At 38.7% G+C, this 24802-nt stretch overlaps 1 protein-coding gene across 4 annotated transcripts in view; it reads right to left on the bottom strand.

The window, feature by feature from the left end:
- LOC113051392 (collagen alpha-6(IV) chain) overlaps positions 1-24802 on the bottom strand; it is a 125811-nt gene that overhangs the window by 12575 nt on the left and 88434 nt on the right. For 3 of the 4 annotated variants that reach the window (XM_026215104.1, XM_026215105.1, XM_026215107.1), the window contains 20 exons: positions 24429-24506; positions 24298-24333; positions 21584-21625; positions 12256-12342; positions 9850-9903; positions 9693-9755; positions 9472-9516; positions 9336-9389; positions 9188-9248; positions 7813-7923; positions 7098-7247; positions 6855-6944; positions 6588-6745; positions 6199-6378; positions 5848-6031; positions 4979-5029; positions 2371-2442; positions 2152-2259; positions 1503-1721; positions 1215-1376 (listed from right to left, as the gene is read on the bottom strand). In XM_026215104.1, the coding sequence (XP_026070889.1) occupies positions 1215-1376; positions 1503-1721; positions 2152-2259; positions 2371-2442; positions 4979-5029; positions 5848-6031; positions 6199-6378; positions 6588-6745; positions 6855-6944; positions 7098-7247; positions 7813-7923; positions 9188-9248; positions 9336-9389; positions 9472-9516; positions 9693-9755; positions 9850-9903; positions 12256-12342; positions 21584-21625; positions 24298-24333; positions 24429-24506 (2005 nt within the window). The remainder of the gene's footprint in view (positions 1-1214; positions 1377-1502; positions 1722-2151; positions 2260-2370; positions 2443-4978; positions 5030-5847; positions 6032-6198; positions 6379-6587; positions 6746-6854; positions 6945-7097; positions 7248-7812; positions 7924-9187; positions 9249-9335; positions 9390-9471; positions 9517-9692; positions 9756-9849; positions 9904-12255; positions 12343-21583; positions 21626-24297; positions 24334-24428; positions 24507-24802) is intronic. The other variant, XM_026215106.1, reaches the window with a different exon arrangement.

Here is a 24802-nt window from a genome sequence, read left to right as displayed (position 1 = left end):
ATCAGAGCTGCGGTCCGTAATTTTTTTATGTGTTCAAAATTTACAAAATGTATATAATACTTGAGTACACCATGAATCCATTTTCCAAACCGTGTTTTTAGCTTTTCCTGAATCACTAGGGTGCCCCTATAATAAGTGTTTATATTCGGACTATTTTAGATTGCTTCGGGGATACCGCGGCGGAGTAACCCAGCACCTTTGTGATTCTTCATAGACATAAACAGAGAGAAGTAGTTCCGGCAGTTCTGTTTATTAACCGCTAGAGCATCAAAAGTTACCTACAGCAGCTTTAAAGGCTGAAATGTGAGGTTTACCATTTTATGAAACTTTTTCAAAGCTTTATTTGAACATTTTGTACATGTTATTAGATAAACTTTTGTCAGCCACATTGTCACTGAAAATAATTGGTAATGTTATCGTTTTAGTGCTTACGCAAACAAAAAGTATTTTTTGTTTGTTTGTTTTTTTGTTGATTTCAAATATAAACTTGATTCAACTATTTATGTGTCAGTACTTTTTGAAAATTTCCAGCTCATTTTAACAATACCATGATAATACTGATAATCGTGATAATTTTGGTTACAATATTTGTGATAAGAAATGTTCATGCCGTTTCATCTCTATTCTTTGATAAGGTAAATCTCATTTTCTGTAGCAGATGTTTGAACAATGTTTCTATTAAACAATGTTTCTATTACATTGTTATCCTGTTAAATACAAATTCTGCCATATTAAAAAATACTTTATGACATGACATCCATATGCTACTTGACTAAAAAAGAAATAATGTGTAGTTAATAAATTAGACTAACATAAGGCTGCTTTAGCCTTACCCTGGAGTTGGTTCACTCTCCATCTGTGAATCTAAGCAAGTAAATATTAAAGAAATTAGCATTATATTATGGTGTATTGCGAACTCACAGGCTGACGATAGAAAGATATGACTGTGGAGGATATTGCCCAATAACTACCCAGGTTATTAACTGTGAATAAAATAGACCGTAGAAAAGATGCATCATGACAAAGTCCTAGAAGTTGAGTAGATCTGCCAAAGATTTTAATGTGAAAGATCTTACCGACAAAATTGCTTACTGCAGAGCTCAAGGTAGAGTTTACCCTAGTATATGTATCACAGCAACTCTTGTTGAACAAATACTAACTCATAATATTAGATAAAACAGCAAAATGCACTACTGGAGATTTGATTTGGTTACCTGGAGATCCATCAAATCCCTTAGCTCCAGGTGGCCCTCTGGGACCAGGAACACCACCAGCAGGGATTTCTCCTGGTGGACCTATGGGACCTACGGGACCAGGTATTCCATCCACACCTCGTTCTCCCTTTATGCCAGGATAACCGTTCTGTCCATCATTACCTAAGGAAAAATACATTAGTGCTACTGCTTGCTATCTAGCGTGACTTACAATATCTAAAATGGTTGGGGCTAATAATGTTGACAGTAGATTTGAGAAAACTAATGAAAACATCTCATCAAACTTACCAGGCCTCCCTGATAAACCAGGTGCACCAGGTTGACCTTTGTCTCCTGGTTGTCCTGGTCTCCCTGGAGAACCTGGACCTCCAGGGGTGGCTCCAAGGACCACACCGGGTTCTCCCTTAGCTCCTGGCAAACCTGGTAAACCATCTCTTCCTGGAGGCCCTTGAAAGCCAGCATTAGTTGTTCCTGGTAAACCTGGATCTCCTCTGGGTCCGGGGAAACCTAATCACAAGTTAGACAATTTAAAATTGTGCAAACACATTAGGGAAATTGCAGTGTAAATGGTTCATTGTCTCTTCTCAGTAGAGATAAGATGTAGGAAGCACTGCTTACACAGAAGTCAATTTCAAACTTCTGTTGCTCAACAAGGTGATTTTATTTTTACCAACTTGAAAATGAGCAAAACTTGCATGGGGAAGTTTTTTGCACTCCTGCGAAACTCCCAATCATAAGGATTCCTATTGGAATTACTGGATTTTGCATGCAAATTTAAGAGTAAATGTGACTGCCCCTTAATGCAATGTAATGCATTGTAATGCATTTGGAATTATAGTTTTAAATATACGGCTAGCCCAAACAAGCTGAGCAATTACGGTGCATACAATTTGTGGTTAGATGGAGTATCCTGTCACATTTGAGGCCGTAATCTTACCCTGAGGTCCTGGCCGACCTCCAGAGCCTGGTTCTCCTCTCTCACCCTTTGGCCCATCAAACCCTGAGCGCCCTCTCCCTCCTGGGTAACCAGACTGACCCTTTGGTCCTAATATTTATATACATACAAACATGCAAAAGAACATGTTAAAGCAATTTAAATGTTAAATTACTCTTTATAGTTCAATTATTAATTTTCTATTTTAATAAACTTAATTACCTGGCACCCCAGGATTTCCAGAGTATCCTTGATCTCCAAGTTCACCAGGAATCCTGCAGGGAAGTGGTGTTCCTGTTGACACCCATATCATTGTTAGTAACATATAAAAATGGTCAAAGATGGCCCATTCCACACCCATTCCCTGCAACTAACCACGACAAACCAAGTGTTAAAATATGGGTGTTTGCGTTAAGCTGGGGACACACTACACGACCGGTTGAAGCATCCTAAGACTGAACTCAACACATTTAAAGACTGTTTCCATCGACTGGAGCAGATTCTAGTCTTTGACGGTCAGTGATGAGCACTAACCTAATGAACTGGTGCGTCACGACTGGACAAATTCTGCCAAACTAAAAAACAAGCTAAAAAAACACAAACAAAAAAACCCCATCCCGCCCCACCAAAGACAACAAAGCGGACAACACTTATTAGCATGCCTATTATCAACATATTGGCTGTTTATTAGTGCTTATAAGGTACATATAATGCATGTCATCCATAATCCTACCCAATACCCTAAACTTAACAACTACCTTAAAAACTATTAATAAGCAGCAAATAAGGAGTTAATTGATGCAAAAGTCATAGTTAATGGTTACTTAATAGTGAGAATTGGATCTTAAATAAAGTGTGACCAAAATCTTTGTGAAAACGACTGGTAACAACTGGTTCTTGAATTCTAAGATTATAATCTTTAGACACCACAAACTATGCGATTTTTCATTCAACACCAAATTACATTCATATTCAGCATGACAAGTCATGTAGTGTGTTCTCAGCTTTAATTGTTAGTAAAAATATATCTGAATATCTGGTGTAACTATGAAATTACATTGCAGTCCAGCATTATAATTTCATGAACTGTCCTGACAATGAGAATGATTCCAAAACATGTATGAACTGAAACACAGGACACAGCACATTTTAATGTGGTTGACGAGAGATCTGTCATATGCTGTCGATAACCACAGAAGTTTTTCAGTTTTCTTTTATGCTCATGCTTAAACGTTAACAGGTTATTGGCAATGTGCTTGTTACGAAGTTATTATAGGAACACATACTGTTTAGCACAATTATGCTTATCATGTTCTCATTGTTGGCTAAGCCGTTTTATAGGGGGGGGGGGAAGAGAGCATCTACAAAGGTTAAGAGTGCATAGAGAATCAGTAAGGCCTGGACAAAGACTGGTCCTAGAGTGAGAGATACACAGACCAATGTTCCACTGATGGCTGGAGGACAGCTGTTTGACGAAGTGCTGCAGTTTATCTAAGTTGCTGACGGAGGGACAGAGTTAGAGTATGGAGCTAATCCTTTCAATAGATCAAGGCATGCCACTTCTAACTGATCTTAGAATTGAACATACTGTACTACGTCAATGTGTTGGGGGTTTTAAACTTCAGTGAGGTTTGCTTGTGGACAGCTCAGAATCTGAACCATTCAGAGCACAGCATGCCACCAAAATAATGTTCAGGACCTCGACAATAATCTTAATCAAACAGAGTGGTCCTGACTGAAATTATATTAATTAAAGTACTTTAATTATTATTTTAATACCTCTTTTGTTGGATCTGTCCATCCATTTGGGTACGATGCAAAAGTGTTTGTTGTCTTTACATGGTAATAACAGGGCATATTGGAAATACAGTAATGCTAGTAAGTGAGAGGGCTTTATTCACTTTCTAGGTTCATTATAACACATAACAGTCTGTATTTAAGTGCTGCAATTTATTGCTGTATAGACTTCACAGATATTCACTTTATGTCAATGTAGAGGCGATATTTGTTTGTGAAGGATAAGCCAAAATAACTTCTGTGGTAATCGATGATACATGATGGGTGTCTGTGCCCAAGGTGAACAAGTGTTGGGACTAATGTTGTGTCACTACAAAGGGTAGGGGTGCTCCGATCACGATCGGCCGATCGTTAATGCGCATCTCATCAGTAAAGCCGGTTTTCTAATCAGCGGTTAATTCCATCAGGTGCGTGATTTCACATAGAGCAGCTGTTACTACACAGAGCCGTTGTTAATAGAGAAGATGCGCAAATCACGTTAATTTTCAGCGTTTATTGGCGCATCTTCTCAGTTAACAACGGCTCTGTGTAGTAACAGCTGCTCTATGTGAAATCACGCACCTGATGGAATTAACCGCTGATTAGAGAACCGGCTTTACTGACGAGATGCACATTAACGATCGGCCGATCATGATCGGAGCACCCCTAACAAAGGGTTTGCAAAGCAAATTTGAGAAATGGGCTTTTGATGGTGTACTTGAATCTGATAAAAGTTTATTTTCATACTCAAAAAAATAAACTAAATAACCACATATGCCCCCAGTAAAGTCAGTATTGAAGGGCTTATAACATGCACAAAGATTGTTAAATGATTGGCAAGTCAAGAGGGCCGTTACATGGCAACTACCACGTTTCCAGAATGGCAAGACTAACTGGATTAGACACCTCAAGCAACAGGGAAGTCATAATGAAGGTCAAGTATGTTGGTTTAGGTTTGGTGGACACTCCACAGTTAAGCTGTCTGATACAGTTAGGCCATTGGAAAATGTTGGTTTATTTTGTACTGGCTGCAGCTCTGGGCTTCACATCTCACCTCCCTCTTCCAAAGAGGCACCGTAAAGCCCTGCCCGCCCACAGCTGTCACCTAGTCGGACAACATGCAAGGGCAAGAGAGATTGCAAGAGAAGCTGTCAATCAATTGGTTGATGAATCAGTTCATTCGGGCAGCATCAATAAGCAATCAAATGCATAAGCATGAAAATGTTTGTACCTTTAGTAGAGAATTAAAAAGTAAAAAAAAACAAAAAAAAACAGCACATTCGGTTAAAGCAGTGAAAATAAAGAAATCAAGAGAGGAACATGTGCATGGCTGTGTCAATGCCATTCCATTACTAAGAGGGAGAGATGGAGACCATGCAGAGAAGTGAAAGGATTTGGTGATTCAGACATGGATGTTAAGACTTGTTATGATTTAATTGCAACTGCTCAATTTCTGTCTGAATGGAATGGCTTGCAAATAGGTCAAAAGTTCTGTTAGCACAGGCAAAATATAAAGATTCATTTGCATTGCCATTCACTCTCACATGTCCAAAGCTTGTCAAGATGAGGTATAGCAACCTCTAAATTGAATCTCTTTTAGCCCAGCTCATCGTATTATGTTTAATATTGTACTCCAAACTCACAAAACAAGCTTAATATGCTAAGTGGGCCTCATTAGGAAATTGAGAAGGCTTTGATTGACAAAATATCACCTTCTTTTGTGTACATCCAATTTACTGTATATGAACATTATTTAAAAAATGAGTTATTTAATAAATGTATCATACACAATACACGCAAGATTTTTAATCAGTACTAATAACTGAAAAAATATCACAATCTGTATCATTTTTTTTAAATAATGAAATATTTTAGACTGTGTACTTATTGTTAAAGCATTACTGAGGTGTTTCTTCTACTTACCTGGAGAACCTGGAGGTCCAGGTGTTCCAGGAAGACCATTGAATCCAGGATCACCTTGTGACCCTTTGATTCCAGCTACACCAGGATAGCCAATACCAGGTACACCCCTGTCACCAGGACGACCTTTGGACCCTGGAAAACCAGGAAAACCTTTATCTCCAGTCACCCCAAAACCAGGCTCCCCCTGAAAGAAAGAACTTAAAAATGTAAGTATCTCATTGGTGGAAAGCCAGAATCAGAATTAATACAAGCAATAAGAACCACACGTCTTCTTTGGCAGTAACTACAGAGGTGATTCAATAAATTGACAGTGAAAAAAAAGGAAAATAAGGAAAAGGAATTTCTACTCACAGGTGGGCCTGGTTGTCCAGGAAAGCCAGGAGATCCATCCCTTCCAGTGTTACCGCTTTCTCCAAGTGGTCCAGGAGGACCCCGTTGACCCATATCACCTTTTTGTCCTCTACCTTCTGGGAAGAAAGTATTACCTTTCTCTCCTTTACGACCCCTAAAGCCTCTGTCACCTGCACGACCCTAAAACGAAAAGCAAAGTGACCTATAATTGTAAACAATTTTGGAAGTTGTTGTTTCTCAAGGATTAATAAGATAACATGTAATTTTATGCATTGCACCTGACAACAAAACCTTTAACCTTGGCAGTGAACTTTTGTGATATATATTGCTCCACTACTAAGTTGCTACTTCTCCATGTAACATTATTCAGTTCCCCCCGAATATCTTACATCAAGGCCTTGTGGACCTCGGGGTCCTGGGAAGCCTGCATCACCAATTTCTCCCTTCACACCATTGAGGCCTGCAATACCCGGGGAACCCGGAGACCCTTGAGGTCCCTGTGCACCAATCGTTCCTCCACCCAAACAGTTGCAGTCACCATTTTCTCCTGCAAAGAATAGAGTCAAGTAGGAAAAAGGTCTAAGTGTGCCATTCAACATATTTGTCTAAATGAAACCTTATACTTCTCTTTTCAGTTCTACAATTAAGTGCCCTACCTTTAAACCCTTTAAAGCCTCTGTCTCCAGGAAATCCTCTTGGACCAGGCCGACCTGGAAAACCAGGTTGTCCAGCGGAGGACGGGTTTGCTAGATAGAAAAAATTAAATAAGAGTGGCAACCTGCAGCTGCTACCCTAAGGATCTATTTCTGTTCAATGTGACCCACAAAAAAATATTTCTTGATGGGATCTAATTTGGCAAATTCTTAAGTTTCATTAAATCATCTTCTGCAAAGGCTTACGTTTCCTGCCCGGTGGTCCAGGGAGACCTGGAGGTCCAGGAAGGCCCTGATTTCCAGGAAGACCTTCAAGACCATAAGAATTCTGACCTGGGTTTCCCCTTTGTCCTTTGGGTCCACGACTACCGGGGAACCCAGGATTGCCTGGACGACCTGAATAGAAAACCAAGACTCGCAGTTATCATCATACTGACACAGATTCTTGACACTAGAATGTGGATGACAGCTAGGGCATTGCAATGACTTGCTAAGACGTTTTGAGTGGTTGTTCATATGCAGCTATGCAGTTGTTTTAATGAATAAATAATATACAGCAAAATGAGTTTTGTTCAACCAATTACTGAATCAAAAGCCATTAAAAAGTCTTTATAAACACATTGTGCAAGAACTGTTTTAAACGTATTACTGAATTTGTCATTAATGGACAATGTTACTGCATTTCTTTTTCTGTCCATCTGCTCTTTGGTCAGTTTGGTGTGTTGTAATTTTATTTCTTGAGCATGTTTTACGGTTGTTCATTTGCCATGCGCTCTTGTTTTGTCATTTTGAGGGGAGCACATAGATTCTGTCATGTTTGTTTCTATGTACCATGTGCTCTCCAGTCTAATATGTTGACCCTGGATTCTTGCTTCTAAAGTAATACTGTAGAACATTCTCTCTAACAAGCTGTATGATTTGAGCCATAAAGCCTTAGAATACAAAAGTTTTTCACTAGTACCTGTTAAAAAAGCAGGCACTCCAGGAGCACCAGGCAGACCAGGAAGCCCTGGAACACCCGTATCTCCCGTTATCCCCGGATAACCAGGAAAGCCAGGATCACCTGGAGGACCTAGGTACAAGTAAATTGAATAATCTATGAAGATTGTACATCAGCATACACACGAGTGATCATGTGTGAGAAATTAGAAGAAGCAATTACCACATATAGGGCTGGACAATTGCGCAAAAAAATGAAATCTTGATTTTTCAAGAATGTTTGACCTAACTAGTCAACTAAAAAAAAAATAACTACTACACGATTTAAGTTTCTTTTTCTTTATTAACCCTTTAGTTAAAGAAACTACTATTCCAAGTGCAGCACATATTAAGTTGTCAACATGATGTAAATGTTAAACAAATCACTTATCTTTGCTGAAAAGATGCAAAAACTACAACTATTTCTTGAACAAACCTGACTTATACTTATTATGTGTTCAGAAATAATACGAGGAAAATTACTTTAGAAAATCTCAAAAGTCAAAGTGACTTTAGGTATAACATGAGCAGACTTTTATTAACTATAAATGTTCTTTAAAAACAACAGCGGCTTTCAGCCTGTCACCATGATGCAAACATAAAATATCAGACAGAAAATAGTAGTTATTTGCGGGTTTTTTATTAGATTGCACAGCTTTTCCATAATTTTTCCTGTGTAAACATGGATTGTTGCGCTCGCACTCATCTTTGACTTTGTCAACACAAAAGCCCATTCTTTGTGAATAGTGTTTAGTGCTATATTTATGGTCCTTCACAGAGCACGTCACACTTGAGTGGCTAATCACGTGCGCCGACGTGGTTGAATAATTTTTTTCTCTTTACTGTTATCACCGGCATATTATCAAAGTTTCCAGTTCTTACATTTGGTAATATTTCTATTCAAAATCACGATTCCTAAAAAATTTAATCATGGCAAAACAATCAATTTGAAATAATCTATACAATCAGTAAATCGCCCAGTCATACCCTTATGAAACAAAAATATATTGCAGTATATTGGAAAATATCATGTAATATATCAGGCATATATTCTTATAAATATACATTTTTTCAATATATTGAAAGCGGCAATCATTTGTATATTTTGCAATATATTATATAATATATGTATCATCAATACATTATAAAATGTATTCAAATATATAAAATATTAGAAAATAAAAAGGAAAATAATATATTACAATATATCATAATATATTTTAAGAAATATATTGGTAAATATATTTTACTTTCGTAAGGGTAACGACATATTAGATCATGGAAGTGTATAAAAATGAAAAACGTTTCATAAAAATAAATTCAACCTCTATGAATGAAATAATGGTGCTTCCTGATACCTTTAATTCCAGCTTCTGGTTCCACAATTGGCCCAGGTGGACCTGGGTCTCCCCTGTCACCCTAAAAAATATATTTACAATATGCTATTGTGTAACATATTTCTGTTTTGAAATACATATTTGTGTTTTTCCTGTTCCCTGTTCTTACTTTTGTGCCAGTAAAACCTGGTTGTCCCAGAAAACCCTGAGGTCCAGGGAAGCCCTACAGAGGAGACAGAGGATGGTTGGTATCTAATGAAGATATAAGAGGAAAACTGTTTAAAGTAAAGCATTTCGTATCTTACTTTTATCCCAGGAAGGCCAGGAGGACCGTTCAGACCAGGTGGACCCTGCCATGTCGAACAATACATAAGAAGAAATTTTGATTTAAAACAAATAAAAAATAAATGTAAAATGTATACTTTATTTTCTTATACAGTATAAACAAACAAAAGATGATATGTAAAATGTTCTGAAATGTTGTACCCTATGCTGAATCACAAAATGTAGCAGTAACATCACCTACCCTTAAGCCTGGTAAGCCCAGGATTCCCTTTTCTCCGGTTTCACCTCTATACCAAAATGGGCCCTATATATGCACAAGAAATGTGAATGTCAGTTTTAAACAACAACATACAGTATCAAACATGAATTAGGGTAACAAGCTGTCTTTGATTACTCACTGGTGGCCCTGGTCCCCCTGGAAAACCTGGAGTACCACCATAGCCTTTATCACCCTGAGGAAGAGAGAGAGAGAGCAGAAAGTAGAATGAGAATTCATAATGTCACATTTTGATATCTAAAAAACAACTGGGCTTGGGATTAAGTGGCTTTTACACCTGAAAATCAACTGAGCTTTCAAGATATTTAAACGTAAAAAAAAAAATCTCCATATTTTAGCAATTCAATGACACTGATATTTCTATGGTGAAGACGTTACAAAATATTTAATACAATGTGCAGCAATTTATTGTTGTACACAATTCTATGCATGAAATCTACAGATTTCAATTCAGTTGAAAACCGTGTGCTGGGACATGGGCTCCAAATTAAACAAACAAGAATCTTGCATTTTAAAACCTACATAATAAAAATCAAAAATATAAAAAATACAATAAAAACAGTACTGTGACATACAGTATTATATCAAATAACTGCTTTCTATTTTGTTTGGTGCTTAAGAAACATTTTGTATCGTTATGAATGCAGAAAACAGTTGAGCAGCTTAACATACTATTAACTAAAATTCTGCTTTGTGGAAACTGTTATAATTTTTTCTGGATTGTTTGATGAATAGAACATTCAAAAATAACAGAAAGTGATTGAAATATAAATCTTTTGTAACATTATAAATGTCACTGTTGTCATTTGAGATAAAAGTATTTATATATATATAAAAAAAAAATCATAATAATAGTGTAAATCATTAAAGGGTTACTCCACCCCAAAATGAAAATGTTGTCATTAATCACTTACCCCCATTTCGTTCCAAACCCGTAAAAACTTCTTTAGTCCTCGGAACACAATTTAAATTATTTTAGATGAAAACCTAGGATTGAGACCCATTGACTGCCTTTGTATCCTTTGTATAGAAAACGTATCCTTGTGTCACGGCTGACACAGAATAGCATATGCTGCTTGCGTACAGTGGATATTCTCCAAAATGATGCTATGGTGATGAGGAGTGACACATAGCAGACGAATTGTTGAATAAATTCGTTATTTATGTTTTCTTCACGTACAAAAGTATTCTCATCAATTCATAACGTTACAGTTCAACCACTGATGGCAGATGGACTATTCTGAAGATGTCTTCCATACTTTTCTGGACCTTGACAATGTAATTTACTTGGCAGTCAATGGGACAGACACAAGCCTCCTGATTTTCATCCAAAATATCTCAAATTGGGTTCCGAAGATGAACAAAGATTTTACGGGTTTGGAACGACACAGGGTTAAGTGATTAATGAAAAAATAATAATTTTGGGGTGGAGTAACCCTTTAAATTGAGGTATACGGTTTCAAAAAAAGAATTTAACATTTGAACCACACTTTCACACAAATGTATTACTTGCATTTAATGTTTTAAAACAAGATATTATCTACCAATACCTATATTATATGATTAATTATATTTATACATTTGTAAGCATGGCTGAAGTGTCCCTTAAGGGCCACTGTAAATATGCACACATAATTGAAGCATTTTGGAACATGTGAATGAAATCACCAACAAATATGAAGACTTTACGGACACCAGCCTCAATGTTCACCACAGGGTGAAGTATGGCATGAATACATCAAGAACAAAGTGGACATCACCCTCTTGGAAAGCAGGTCTGAGGTACAAGGGGACAAAGAAACTGTAGAAAAGATTTTGAGGAGGACGGTGTCGATTGACTTCATCCTGGGTTTAGATCCTCACAGCTGTGTTTTCCTCACAAACCTTAGTTCCTTTGTCTCCTTTTAGAAAGCCAACAAGCTCCACAACTCCATTGACCAGTGGGCAGCCTGTGTCACCGGGTGGGCCCACATCTCCCTGACATGGTAACCAAGGAAGAGAGATTTTTTTTTTTTTTATGTGGGACAAGATGAGGTGTGATGGGGAAGCTGTTTGTAGACGGTAGCAGCGGAGCATGTTGAAGAGGCATGTGGTAAGTTTTTTGCATTTTTAAGAAGGACGTTAAGATGACTGTAACCACTGCCGGAGCAGCACGGAGATCAGGGTGAGGAAGAGATGATTGGACATTGGCTGAATGAAGGAGCTTTGGTAATGAACCACATATTAAACACAATAGATGTGCCTTTATCTCTCACCATTCAATCATTATGCAACTAAAAAAACACCCTCTATTAACTGTCAGGGTTTCTATGATGTGTATCCAGAAAACATTCTCATAATCAAGGTGTTTACAAATGTCAGTCCCAATTGATAAACTGTCAGAATGTTCCAGACCATTTCCCTGGAGTGATGATGTGGCTCAGTGCCCTCTAATGCTCCTCCTAATGCTCTCTCACCCACCATCCACACCATCTCACCCTGGCAGTGCCCCTCCCTGGGTTGGCATCACTGCTCCCCTGTGCATTACCTTCTCTCCTTTGTAGATAGTGCTTATTGCTGGTGCGTTAAACTGAACGGCTGGACTGCCCCTGAGTCCTGCTGGACCAAGATCCCCCTGAGATCCACAACACAGACATTTGACACATTAGAGTCCAGGATTTTATCAGAGAGAGAGAGATAAAGAAAGAGTTTTGGTCAGGTTCAGAAAAAAGGGAAAGTGCAAAAGTAAGAAGGCAAAGAGAGAGAGAGGCAGTTAAAATGTTAAGATAAAAGAACAGGGACTGAAAACAAAGGGTAGTGAAATAGTGTGAGAACAACAGGCAGTACAAACATTGAAGAAATCAGGGCCCATATTCACAAAACATCTTAAGGCTAAAAGTAGCTCATAACTCGCCGATTTAAGAGAAAATCTTAAAAATAATTGGCCTGTCAGTCCTAAATGTGGGAATCCTAAATTTTAGTTCTAAGATTATTTCAAAAAGCGTTTAAGTGCTAAAATTAGCTCCTTAATCTGTGAAGTATTGAAGAGGACTCCTAAGTAACTAAGACCAAATCTAAACTATCCTAAAAGGGCTGTTGCCAATAATCTACCTCGGAATATGAACATTGAATGAGAAACATTTGACGATAATGAGCTTTTAAGACAAACGGTATGCCTTATTACAGACATGAAAAATATATCTATAGAGAATTAAACTTTTAAATGAACCAAAAGAAAACAAATGAAGAGTTTGGTTTCAAAACGCGATAAATGCCATAAAAACTTTGCAGTTTCTGCCAAAATCAGTATTGTATCTAGTCGGTATTGAATAGTTAATTTTTAATTGTTCGCCAAAATGCGATACTCGCATAGTTATTAGGTCATGTTTGCTCCCTTTTTTTCCAAACCGCAACAAACGCCAGTCTCCCTTTTTTCCAGAATGCGATATATCCGCTCAACCAGTAACAGCGTACCGTTTCACGCACTCTAGACAGTAATGGCATCCTAATTTCCTCATCTCCTTTGTACTTTGTGATCAACAAATAAAGGATGAATGATAAATCGCATGTGACTGTCATGTGCATCTCATGATTATAGCCCATTCTGAGATTAATAGTACCGGTAAATCTCTATCACGTGCTTTCAGATGGAAATTATTCAAATGCATTTAATACATTGAGCCATAGATCAAGTTATGCCCGTTCGCGACATGTTGTTGTCCTTGTTCATGATAAAATTTTATTTTATTGCTGTAATTAATTTATAGCATTAACAAGATGACCCGTTAAATTAATTTTGGAATCGATGACTGATGAGTGTATTTTTAGTCCAGTGCCTGTATTTAAGATATCTGGATCAACTTACTATGTTGTGTATTTTCATCAGTTTCAATATGAAAAATAACTTTCATAATGATTCAATGGATTTATAGCATTTTTAGTAAGAAAAAAATCATGGACTTATTGCACTTTAGGAAAAAAATAATACAATTTGATAATAAATATTTTTTTAAATCAAAACCTGAATTGGAATTTTTAATGTTATTATAACTTAAAGATGCTATGTGAAAGTGTGAAACAGAAAATAGTGTTTCCCTTTCAAGAGTAATTTCGAACTACGTCCTTTAGGGGTCTCTATGGGGAATGACTCGTCGCGACCCATGTCTGAAGCATACATTGAAAAAACACCAACAAGTTGGCCGGCGACAGTCCCTGATGTCTCTACCAATGTGACTATAGAATAAATAGGCGCCAGGAGAACACGTCATTCTCTTCTTCATCTTCACTGACTGTTCTATTTGAAGCGTGCATTTGAACGTGGTAAGAGCGATCTGTCTCTATCAATCATGACTACTAGCAAAGCGTTTAGACTGTGTGTGCATCTGTGTATCGTTATTTGAAACCTGATGACACACAAAATATTTGCGGGGTTTTTTGGGTGAAGAGCACCATGCGATGTCTTTGAGAGAACAATCAGCGTGCATTGCAAGCATTTTTCAATAAAAAAGCTCCTCTCTCGTTTGTCTCTCTTTTTGTGGAAAGAGAGGCAGCCATCTGCTTCCCGCGGTTCAGGACCCGCTGCTGCTGAGGCACGGAGGAGAATGAGGAGTTTAAAGAGGAACTTTCCCTCTCGCGCTTGTCTGTGGACGAGTGAGAGCTGCTGGAGGACGATTCAGAGTCTAGTGCTCTGCTGGGTTCAGCCCAGGAAGAGCAAGAGATGTCCGAGACTGGAGAAGAAGGTGAGGCTGAGCCTTATCAATCCTCCTGCCCTGCGTATGAAGAGCTGTTGGAGGTTATGGATCACACCACGGCAAAGTTGGACTTCGTGAGGTGACATCGCGAGGTCGTCTCAACAAGTGTTATCTTTCTGACTATAGCCTTCCAGCTCAGGTGAGCCTTCCACTTCTGCCTGTTCTCCATACAGAGATTGAAAGGGAATGGAGCAAACAGCGAGGTGATGCGCAAAAGTGGTAATGAGAGGATGCCCCCTGTAGAAGAGATGCTGGCTAGCTACAGTATTGTTCAAAATAATAGCAGTACAATGTGACTAACCAGAATAATCAAGGTTTTTAGTATATTTTTTATTGCTACGTGGCAAACAAGTTACCAGTAGGTTCAGTAGATTGTCAGAAAACAAACAAGACCCAGCATTCATGATATGCACGCTCTTAAGGCTGTGCAATTGGGCAATTAGTTGAAAGGGGTGTGTTCAAAAAAATAGCAGTGTCTACCTTTGACTGTACAAACTCAAAACTATTTTGTACAAACATTTTTTTTTTCTGGGATTTAGCAATCCTGTGAATCACTAAACTAATATTTAGTTGTATGACCACAGTTTTTTAAAACTGCTTGACATCTGTGTGGCATGGAGTCAACCAACTTGTGGCACCTCTCAGCTGTTATTCCACTCCATGATTCTTTAACAACATTCCACAATTCATTCACATTTCTTGGTTTTGCTTCAGAAACAGCATTTTTGATATCACCCCACAAGTTCTCAATTGGATTAAGGTCTGGAGATTGGGCTGGCCACTCCATAACATTAATTTTGTTGGTTTGGAACCAAGACTTTGCCCGTTTACTAGTGTGTTTTGGGTCATTGTCTTGTTGAAACAACCATTTCAAGGGCATGTCCTCTTCAGCATAGGGCAACATGACCTCTTCAAGTATTTTAACATATGCAAACTGATCCATGATCCCTGGTATGCGATAAATAGGCCCAACACCATAGTAGGAGAAACATGCCCATATCATGATGCTTGCACCTCCATGCTTCACTGTCTTCACTGTGTACTGTGGCTTGAATTCAGAGTTTGGGGGTCGTCTCACAAACTGCCTGTAGCCCTTGGACCCAAAAAGAACAATTTTACTCTCATCAGTCCAAAAAATGTTCCTCCATTTCTCTTTAGGCCAGTTGATGTGTTCTTTGGCAAATTGTAACCTCTTCTGCACATGCCTTTTTTTTAACAGAGGGACTTTGCGGGGGATTCTTGAAAATAGATTAGCTTCACACAGACGTCTTCTAACTGTCACAGTACTTACAGGTAACTCCAGACTGTCTTTGATCATCCTGGAGGTGATCATTGGCTGAGCCTTTGCCATTCTGGTTATTCTTCTATCCATTTTGATGGTTGTCTTCCGTTTTCTTCCACGTCTCTCTGGTTTTGCTCTCCATTTTAAGGCATTGGAGATCATTTTAGCTGAACAGCCTATCATTTTTTGCACCTCTTTATAGGTTTTCCCCTCTCTAATCAACTTTTTAATCAAAGTACGCTGTTCTTCTGAACAATGTCTTGAACGACCCATTTTCCTCAGCTTTCAAATGCATGTTCAACAAGTGTTGGCTTCATCCTTAAATAGGGGCCACCTGATTCACACCGGTTTCTTCACAAAATTGATGACCTCAGTGATTGAATGCCACACTGCTATTTTTTTGAACACACCCCTTTCAACTAATTCAACTAATTGCCCAATTGCACAGCCTTAAGAGCGTGCATATCATGAATGCTGGGTCTCATTTGTTTTCTGACAATCTACTGAACCTACTGGTAACTTGTTTGCCACATAGCAATAAAAAAAATATACGAAAAACCTTGATTATTCTGGTTAGTCACATTGTACTGCTATTATTTTGAACAATACTGTATCTCTCTGTGGGGGACATGTCCTCTCTTAAGCGTTTGAGCAGTATGGTCCCATATATGGGATTTTTATTTCCGTGCCCCTGGGAGTATGATCCCACATATAGGATTTAGAACGTTCGGTGACGTCGCATAACTGCCAAATTCAAACTGTGGTTTTGCGCATTGGCTGGCGCTGTTCCAGAGGGAGACGTGCACTGCTCTTGTCATATTATCACAACTATGCAGTGTTATTAACCACATAATGCATATTTTAGGCTTCAGACATTTCAATACACATAAATACTAGTAAAACTATACATTTAGAATTTGAAAAATATACCCATATGTCTATGGAAGCAACAATAACAATCCACCAAACTCAAGATCATTTAGAAAAGGTTTTTAAATAATTATGAATCGGAATAACAGATTTTTCATTACATGGTATGCAAGTTTGTGAATATTTTAAATAAAAAAAGGAAAAACAAATTAAAAGTGATCCATCTGTCACACAGTGTTATTGTAGACAAGTCTGACGCGTTGCCATGGAAACAAGTAAGGGGAATGCTCTAAAATAACGGTCGCCTTAAAAAAACTCACTCTTGTTGGACCAGGGGATCAGGTAGCTGAGTTGCACCACACCACAGATCTCTCTCTCTCTCTGTACTACCAAGCAGGTATGACATCAAAACCTCCACCATGGGCAGGTCTATGGCGGCCACGGTGGTAATGGAGAGACATCTGTGGGTGAACCTGGCAGATATTGGGAAGAAAGAAAGGGCCTTTCTTCTCGATGCTCAGGTTTCGCCTTCCAAACTTTTCGGTACCTCCATTGAGATGGTAGTCGAGAAGTTGAGGGAGGCGAAGGCGCACTCAGCGGCCTTCAAATCCTTCATTCCATTAAGGTCCGGGTCTGAGCCCAAACAACATAGGGGTCCTGGTCCTTCTCGGTCTGAGCCTATGATGTTTTTGGTTGGTTCTATGGTTTCATAGTGACCACCTTACTGGTGGTGCGGACTAAAGGGAGTCGCCCCTTGAGCGGGGCTCCAGTGCAGGAAACAGGGTGGGTGAGTAATATATATATTAGGGCTCATGATTTAACGCGTTGATTAGATTAATTATGGAAAAATATGCGTTAAAATTATTAATGCATTTAACAAACTTGACCCACCCCAGACCTATGTGGATCATCTGCAATTTCATACAGTCGATTGATGACTTATATGAGGCAGGGCAACAACTTACTGTGTGATGGAGCCTAGAGAATATCCCTGAAATTCAAGATATGGGGCAAAATGCCCCCGTTTGAAATTTTGTCTCATATTTACATCACATAGTTAAGAAATATCACACGAGCTGTAGGCTAAGTGCAATATCACACAAGTGCAAATGTGATACTCATCTACAACAGTTCATTAAGAAGTTAATATTGTGTTATTTTAGATACAATGATGCCAAACACAGCAGCATTTCATTTCTTAATCCATGTTTTAAACGAATTTGATGAACCATTTGGGGCATTAAACTACTGGCCATAGTTGTGTTGGATTTGAAGTGGTATTGCACAGACCAATCGTTGTATGGCATCAAAGTACCACAAGAGTGATTCAAAAGCACAAGGAGTCGTCTGCTCTCTAAACTCTTGCGGTACTTTGATGTCACACACTGGTCGGTCTGATAGGGATGATCCACTTTAAGTTGAACAAGCCTAATGATTCAATGAACTATTCATAAAGAACAATTTACTTCAGTCCTAAATTAATCAGCCATTTGAACGAATCAAATTAATGAATAAATGACTCAATGACTTAATCATTAAGACATTTACCACCAACCTACTGGCAGTTTTAGTTTATTATTTAGAGTATTGTTTTATCAATAAATAATTTAATATTTTCATAGTAATAATAATAAAATTAAGAAAATAAATTATTAAAGTTATAGAATTCATTATAGATTCAGAATAGGGTGCTCAACTTGCAGTGTTTCCTTAACACTCGTTGATATTATGTCCAGCTGGTATGATAGCCCTGGTTCTGGCTTCATACTGCCTGGATCATGCAGCCAGGTCATAGGCTTCTGCAAGAGCCTTCTTGGTCATCAGGCCCCCGACACGGCACCGCAAGAGTTTCCTGATGTCCGGCCAGGTCGGTCTGAGCGTGAAGTATAAGTGTCATTTGCGACAATCTTCTTGTGTTATGCTGTCCCAGGCAGTGCTCCCTTCACCTTAGAACGTTGTATTTTAGCTTGCCTCTCTTGTTCGGTTCAGCACCTGTGTGATGCTTGGGTAGCTTAAAGTTCACACGCTAAGCTCTGTGTACTTTCTGAAATCCACATGGTGGTAAGTGTGCATGCAAGACTCTGTGCACTTTCTGAAATTCTGCACAGTAAGGGTTATGCGCTCAGCTTTGTTCCCTTTCTCTGAGTTGGTAAGAACCCAGTACCTTGGGCTCCACTCAACCAGTGTGTCTTTATTAATACACTTCAAGCATCACTTCCCTTAACATGCAGGGCTATTGTGAGCATGGCGCTTCCCTTTAAGTGCCTGAGTTCTCTCCCCTTCTGAGGAGTTGATTTCCTTGCTCCGTGTGCTGTTCTTGTGGTAGTTTAGCAGCACTCCCCTTTACCAAAAAGGGTTGCCTATGAGCGCACTACTCTCTTCCTGTATTCGGAGTTCCCCTCTCACTGAGAATTGAGTTCTCTGTTTTCCCCCAGAGTACGTGGCAACCAGCAGCATCAGGTGAATTAGACCCTTCCTTTATCTCTCTGATGCGCTGAGCTTTGGCTAGCTTGCAGTACGATTACCCTTCTGATTCTCACTATCAGGCTGTAAGTCGAGCCCTGTGACATGAAGTCTTTGTGCATATTCTAAAATCCACACTGCAGTAAATTTGCACGCTAGTTCTCTGTGTTTTTTCTAAAATCCTATATGGTGAGGGCCTTGTGCATTTGCTTCATGCCCTTTCTTGAGCTGGTAAGCCCCATTCATCCAGAGCGCCACTCCACCTATGTATCCTCAGGATACCTATTTAAACAGGGTGTTGCTACTAGAGATCTGTTGAGACAGTTCCTTTAGCAAGCTTATGCAATAGCAAGCAGTAGCCCCTGTGTGACAGGCCAAAACTTAATATACTGCTAGGCTCTTGGTCGTATCCCTTTAAAGGAATCTATCTTGATTCCAACCCCGGGGCCCAGGAGTCTGGCTCTAACAGGTAAGTTTGGGTATGTAGCCTAGGCCTTTGGCTGTAAGGGATAATGGCACGGACAGCCATCTAACGTCCCAGGGGCAACTCCCCTGGAAATGGTAGCGTTGGTACTAAGTACTCACCATGGTACTGGCCTGCACTCACCTGAGCATGGTGGCATGGGTATACTTTACCCCATAGCAACCCCTAAAGGACGCAGTTTGAAGGAACATCCTCGACAGGGAACATCTCAGGTTACAAATGTAGCCATGGTTCCCTAAGTAGGGACACTGCATCCTCTAGCTTTCCTGGCATGCTTCAGACACAAGCTTCAGACAAAGAAGTGAATGACATGTTCTCCCGGAGCCTATTTATTCTATAGTCGCATCAGTAGTGCCGTCAGGGGCTGTCGAGGGCCAACTTGTTGGTGTTTTTTCAATGTATGCTTCAGACACGGGTCACAACGAGGCGTTCCCTACCTGAGACGATTTCATCTTGCCACTTTCTTGGTAAAAAAACACATTTTTAATCAAATTAATCAAAATGGATTTACTGCGTTTTGGAACCAAACTCTTCAAATATTTTCAGATTATGTAATCCATTTGAAAAATGCATACAGATGCATACTACGGAGATGATGAGTCAGTGTTGCCAACTTCATCTCTTAAACTAAAATCAGAAAGCACTAGTGTAAAAATAAATTATTAAAACATTAATGCAGTGTACTTGCTGTTTTCCCCTAACACATTCAGAATTATTATATTTGCCTGTGCGCTGTGGCAAGCCTTTTTTGTGTGTGCTTGAGCGCTTATTAGGCTATGTAGGCAATTAAAGGCTCATTATTATGATTTATATGGTTTACTAATAAATGTGTAACTTATAGTCGACTAATGCTTAAAATGAATGACTACTAGTCGACCAGAAAATTATTTAGTCGAGAGCAGCCCTAATGCATATTGACTAATTGTTTACAAGAAGCATAAGAGGCTGAAAATTTGCTAAATATATAGCCTACTTGTTTAATAAGTGACACTTAGCCTGTGTTTTAAAATCTTTATTTGAATTTGGCAATTAACATTTTTATTTTTAAAACCTTTATTTGAATATGGCAACACAATATTGCCCTCTACAATATTTATATGAATAAATATTTGACAGAAACTTTCAGCCAATCACTGTGTGCATAGTTAGTAAGTATGCTGACATCATCCATAGCAATAAGGTAAACCTCGCCCTAACTCTTAGCTTAAGACTTCTGTCTATTCAGTAGTACAAGTTTGTCTCAGCGGCTTTGTGAATATGTTTTAAGAAAAAACTCTTAGCTAAAACCATTTACTGCTATTTAGGAGAACTCTTATAGTTAAGATAAAATGTTTTGTGAATACATGCTCAGATTCTTCTAAGTATTTTTGTCTTATTTTCCAGTAAAAATTTACCAACATTCTTAATATTTATCCAGCTTTTATTTCTCATCCCATTAGCAAGTTTTGTTTTGTGTAAGAAAAAATTATGCAAGTCTCTGAAAAGATTTCATCTAATGCAATATTGCTTTTAAATTTAGTGTATGTGAAATACCCATTTCATTTTTTGATGAATGTATTTTTCATGTTGCATTTATTTTATATGTCACAGCAAAAAAAGCATAATTTGATTTAATAATTTGATTGGGACTTTTATTCCATGTCTTGTATACTCCTAAATATTGACATTTAGCACAAATAAGCATCTGGATTTATAGCCTTTCTTTTCCAGGAAAGAAAGCAAAGATCTTTGGTCATAAAGAAATTTCTTGGGGTCTTTAACATCAGAGACACTCAGAGAAGTGTTTGTTTTTAACCACCAACAAACTCATGCAATACACCTTTAGTATAGAGGAAAAAATGCTTTCATTAAAAAAAAAAAAAACCTTGAACAAACAACCAGGACTCAAGATCTACATCTAAATGCATCTTAAGTGTTTATGCAAAAAAAAATATTGACAGTATTGGATGAAATTAGGCTATTATGTAAAAACTAAAAGCTGTTGTGTGTAGAGGAAAGCTTAGTTGTAAGCTGATGAAACCCATACCTTTTCTCCTGGCTCTCCTTTGTATCCTTGACCTGGACTTCCCTGTAGATTAAGCAAAGACATTCAGCAAACCTTTATGTATGGTGATCTTAACCATTATTGAGTCAGATTGCTTTTACTAAAGGAAATTTGTACTTAACAATTGACACTTCAGGAGCTACAGTTAAAGGGGTCATAGACGCAATTCAAATTTTCCTTTCTCTTTGGAGTGTTACAAGCTGTTTGTTCATAAATAAGACCCCTAAAGTTGCAAAGAATAAAGTCTCAAATCTAAAGAGATATTCTTTATAAAACTTAAGACTTGTCCACACCCTCCTAAAACTCCTCGTTTAAACACGCCTCCACATGTCTATGTCACTTCATTGTGAAAGCGAAACTATTTTGTTTTGTCTTCCAAAACAGGACGTTATCTGCTTTGTCATGCCTAGAGCTGATCCGTGCTGATCACTGAGGAAATACATCAATTTCGCACTGTGGATCGCTGGATCGGCTTTCACTGTGTATGAAGCGAAGTCCAGCCCGGGGTCGTCACATGCCCTAACCCTAACCCTAACCCTAACTGCTCCTTTGTCGAATCCACCGGCCGTGCTGTTCTCAAGATCGTTCTCCGGTCGTTCCTCACTCAAGCCCACTGACTGCCGCTCACTCTGGCCTGCAGTTTGTGAAACTGTGTGACACATTGTAACATAACATTTCTGTCACATGCTTGAGGTATTCAGCCAATCACATTGCACTGCCCAATCAGCGTGCACCTCACTTTTCGAAACGATGACCTTTGTAAAAATCGATACGTTTCAGAAAGACGGGGCATAGATGAGCAACAATAATGTACATTATGTGGAAAATAATGTTTTTTTTTTTACCTTAAACTGCATAAACACATTGCACTACACCAAATACACAACATAATGTTCTTTTAAGCAACATCATATGACCCCTTTAATACTTAAGACCATTATAATACTTAAAGGGGTGGTTGATTGAGATTGCATTTTTTTAATGTTTGCTAATGTGTAATGTTGCTGTTTGAGCATAAGTAATATCTGCAATAGTGCAACACTGAAAAATCAATGCAAACGGAGATATTTTCTTTTACAAATTCTGGCAGTTTAATGCCTACAAAAACGGCTGGTAAGGACTACATCAAGCTTCTTCCTGGGTCCGTTACGCTATGAACCTAGATAAACCCCGCCCCCGGGAACACGCAACAAAGGGGGCTCGGCCATGTTGTGCTGCTTTAGAGAAGAGGAAGAGAAAACTAGGGGTGCGCAAAACCAATGTTCTAAGGCAGCGGTTCTCAGTCCTGTTCCTCGTGTTGCCCTGTTCTGCATCTAACTTTCTGTCTCTCTCTCCTTCTCTGTCTCTCTCTCTCTCTCTCCCTCTCTTTCAGATCGTCTGATCAGCTCCAACAAACTGTTCATTTATAAAGCTTAAATCAGAATAAAACCTTATGTTAAAAGCTAACAGAAGCAGTAGCATTTACAGACAACAGCGTATCTTAAAGTATGAGACAACAACAAACAAACATACCATTAAGAGCATGCTTGCACAGGTCCTGTGCCATTCTCTTTATATTCTCTGCATCTCAATTGGGCTCAAATTGATAAGGAATATAGAGGACGTCATTATTCATGCTCTAGAGGCGGTTTAGCGATTCACAACACACTGAGCTATCTGACCAATCTCAGCTCATCACGTATTGCTGAGGGAGGGGCTTCATAATAACAGGAAATAATAATCGAGGCATTTGACAGAGAAGGGACAGATCGGTGTGGAATAAAGGTAAATTATGTGAAAAAGAAAGCTTTAAAAATAAATAAAGGATGAACACATAGACTGCACCCCATAAACACAATCAAGCCTAGAAAAAAAAACAGTCAACCACTTCTTTAAAGTCGGCATGAAACGGAAGTTGAGATTGTAATTTTTTTCCTTGATGTGACATATATCCGAGTTAAACGGCTTCTGAAATTAGAAAAAAAATGTAGGGCGGGGCTTGGTTTCGTCCAACGGGGAATTGATTGGATCGTTGGAGGTTGGGCGTTGCAAACAAAATGAAGGCAGATTTGAATGCTAGTTTACATTCAGTTGTGGAGGATTTCTCTCCACCGTTACCCTCCCGTCCCATGAAGGATTTTTTAATGAGGAGCCCGGCGACGAGAACGAGGACGAGGAGCTAGATTTTCAAGCAGGAATCAGAACCATATTTATACGAGCCTCCCGCAAACCAAGATGAGTCGAGTGAAGTTGTCGGTCAAGCTCACCCTCGAGAGTTTCTCTGAGAGGCGGTGCAAAAAACGAGAAAGACACCTATAGCCACACCCTCATCGGCTCTGGCCGCACCCTTTCGCCATGGCACGTGACCGAAAGAGAAGAGAGGTCGTTTCGAGGGGGGATGGTAGGGTAATGTATTTGATTAAAGATTATAAGGGTACATGAATTTTAAAAAAATAATGAAGTGCACAGATAAATCATTTATAATAAACACTACAATATTACATATAAAAAGAAGATTTGTCAAATTTGATTTCATGCCGACTTTAATGCATCTGAAATTATTAACTTTCATTCCAAAGCAAGTGCTAGTACTCAAAAGTGCATATATGTTAACATACTGCCCTCTGTCTGACAGAAGGAAGAAAAGTTAAACATGATAGGATTATGCATTGTAAACTATGCTATTTCAAAATTGTTCCTTAGATAGCTGAACTTACTGGAGGTCCAGGTGGACCAGGTGGACCAGGCACACCCTGGGGAGAGAGAGAACAGTGAAATTACAGTATTTATACTGTAGACAGATGGTATTTTTAGACAGTCTAAATAGATGTATAGATTTAATACATACAGGAAATCCATCTGGACCTCTGGGTCCCAATGCACCTGAAAATCCCATTGGACCTGGAGGGCCTTTGATGAAAGAATTCTAAGGATTTTACAAAGAATTTGTGGTTACAAAAAGACAACATTTGGTTTTTAGTACTTAAAAGTTGAACAGAAAGTCAAAATCCCAAATAGGAAATAAGTGAAGGGAGACCAAGGTAGATTTCCAGGCTGTGTAAACAACCACCCTATAATGATAAAAATCCATCTACTCCTTTTTTAAATCCCCATAAATAATAAGCAGTGTCTCAGAACAATCTGTCAAACGTGATGTCACATTTCACAGGCCCCGCCCATGACTGTTAACAGACAGAGTCGTATTAGAAATGTCTTCTTATT

Source organism: Carassius auratus, chromosome 32 (genome assembly GCF_003368295.1).
Source record: "Carassius auratus strain Wakin chromosome 32, ASM336829v1, whole genome shotgun sequence".
In the NCBI taxonomy this organism is placed as follows: Eukaryota; Metazoa; Chordata; class Actinopteri; order Cypriniformes; family Cyprinidae; genus Carassius; species Carassius auratus.
Note: the sequence above shows the minus strand (reverse complement) of the source record. Positions and strands in the feature narration are given on the sequence as shown.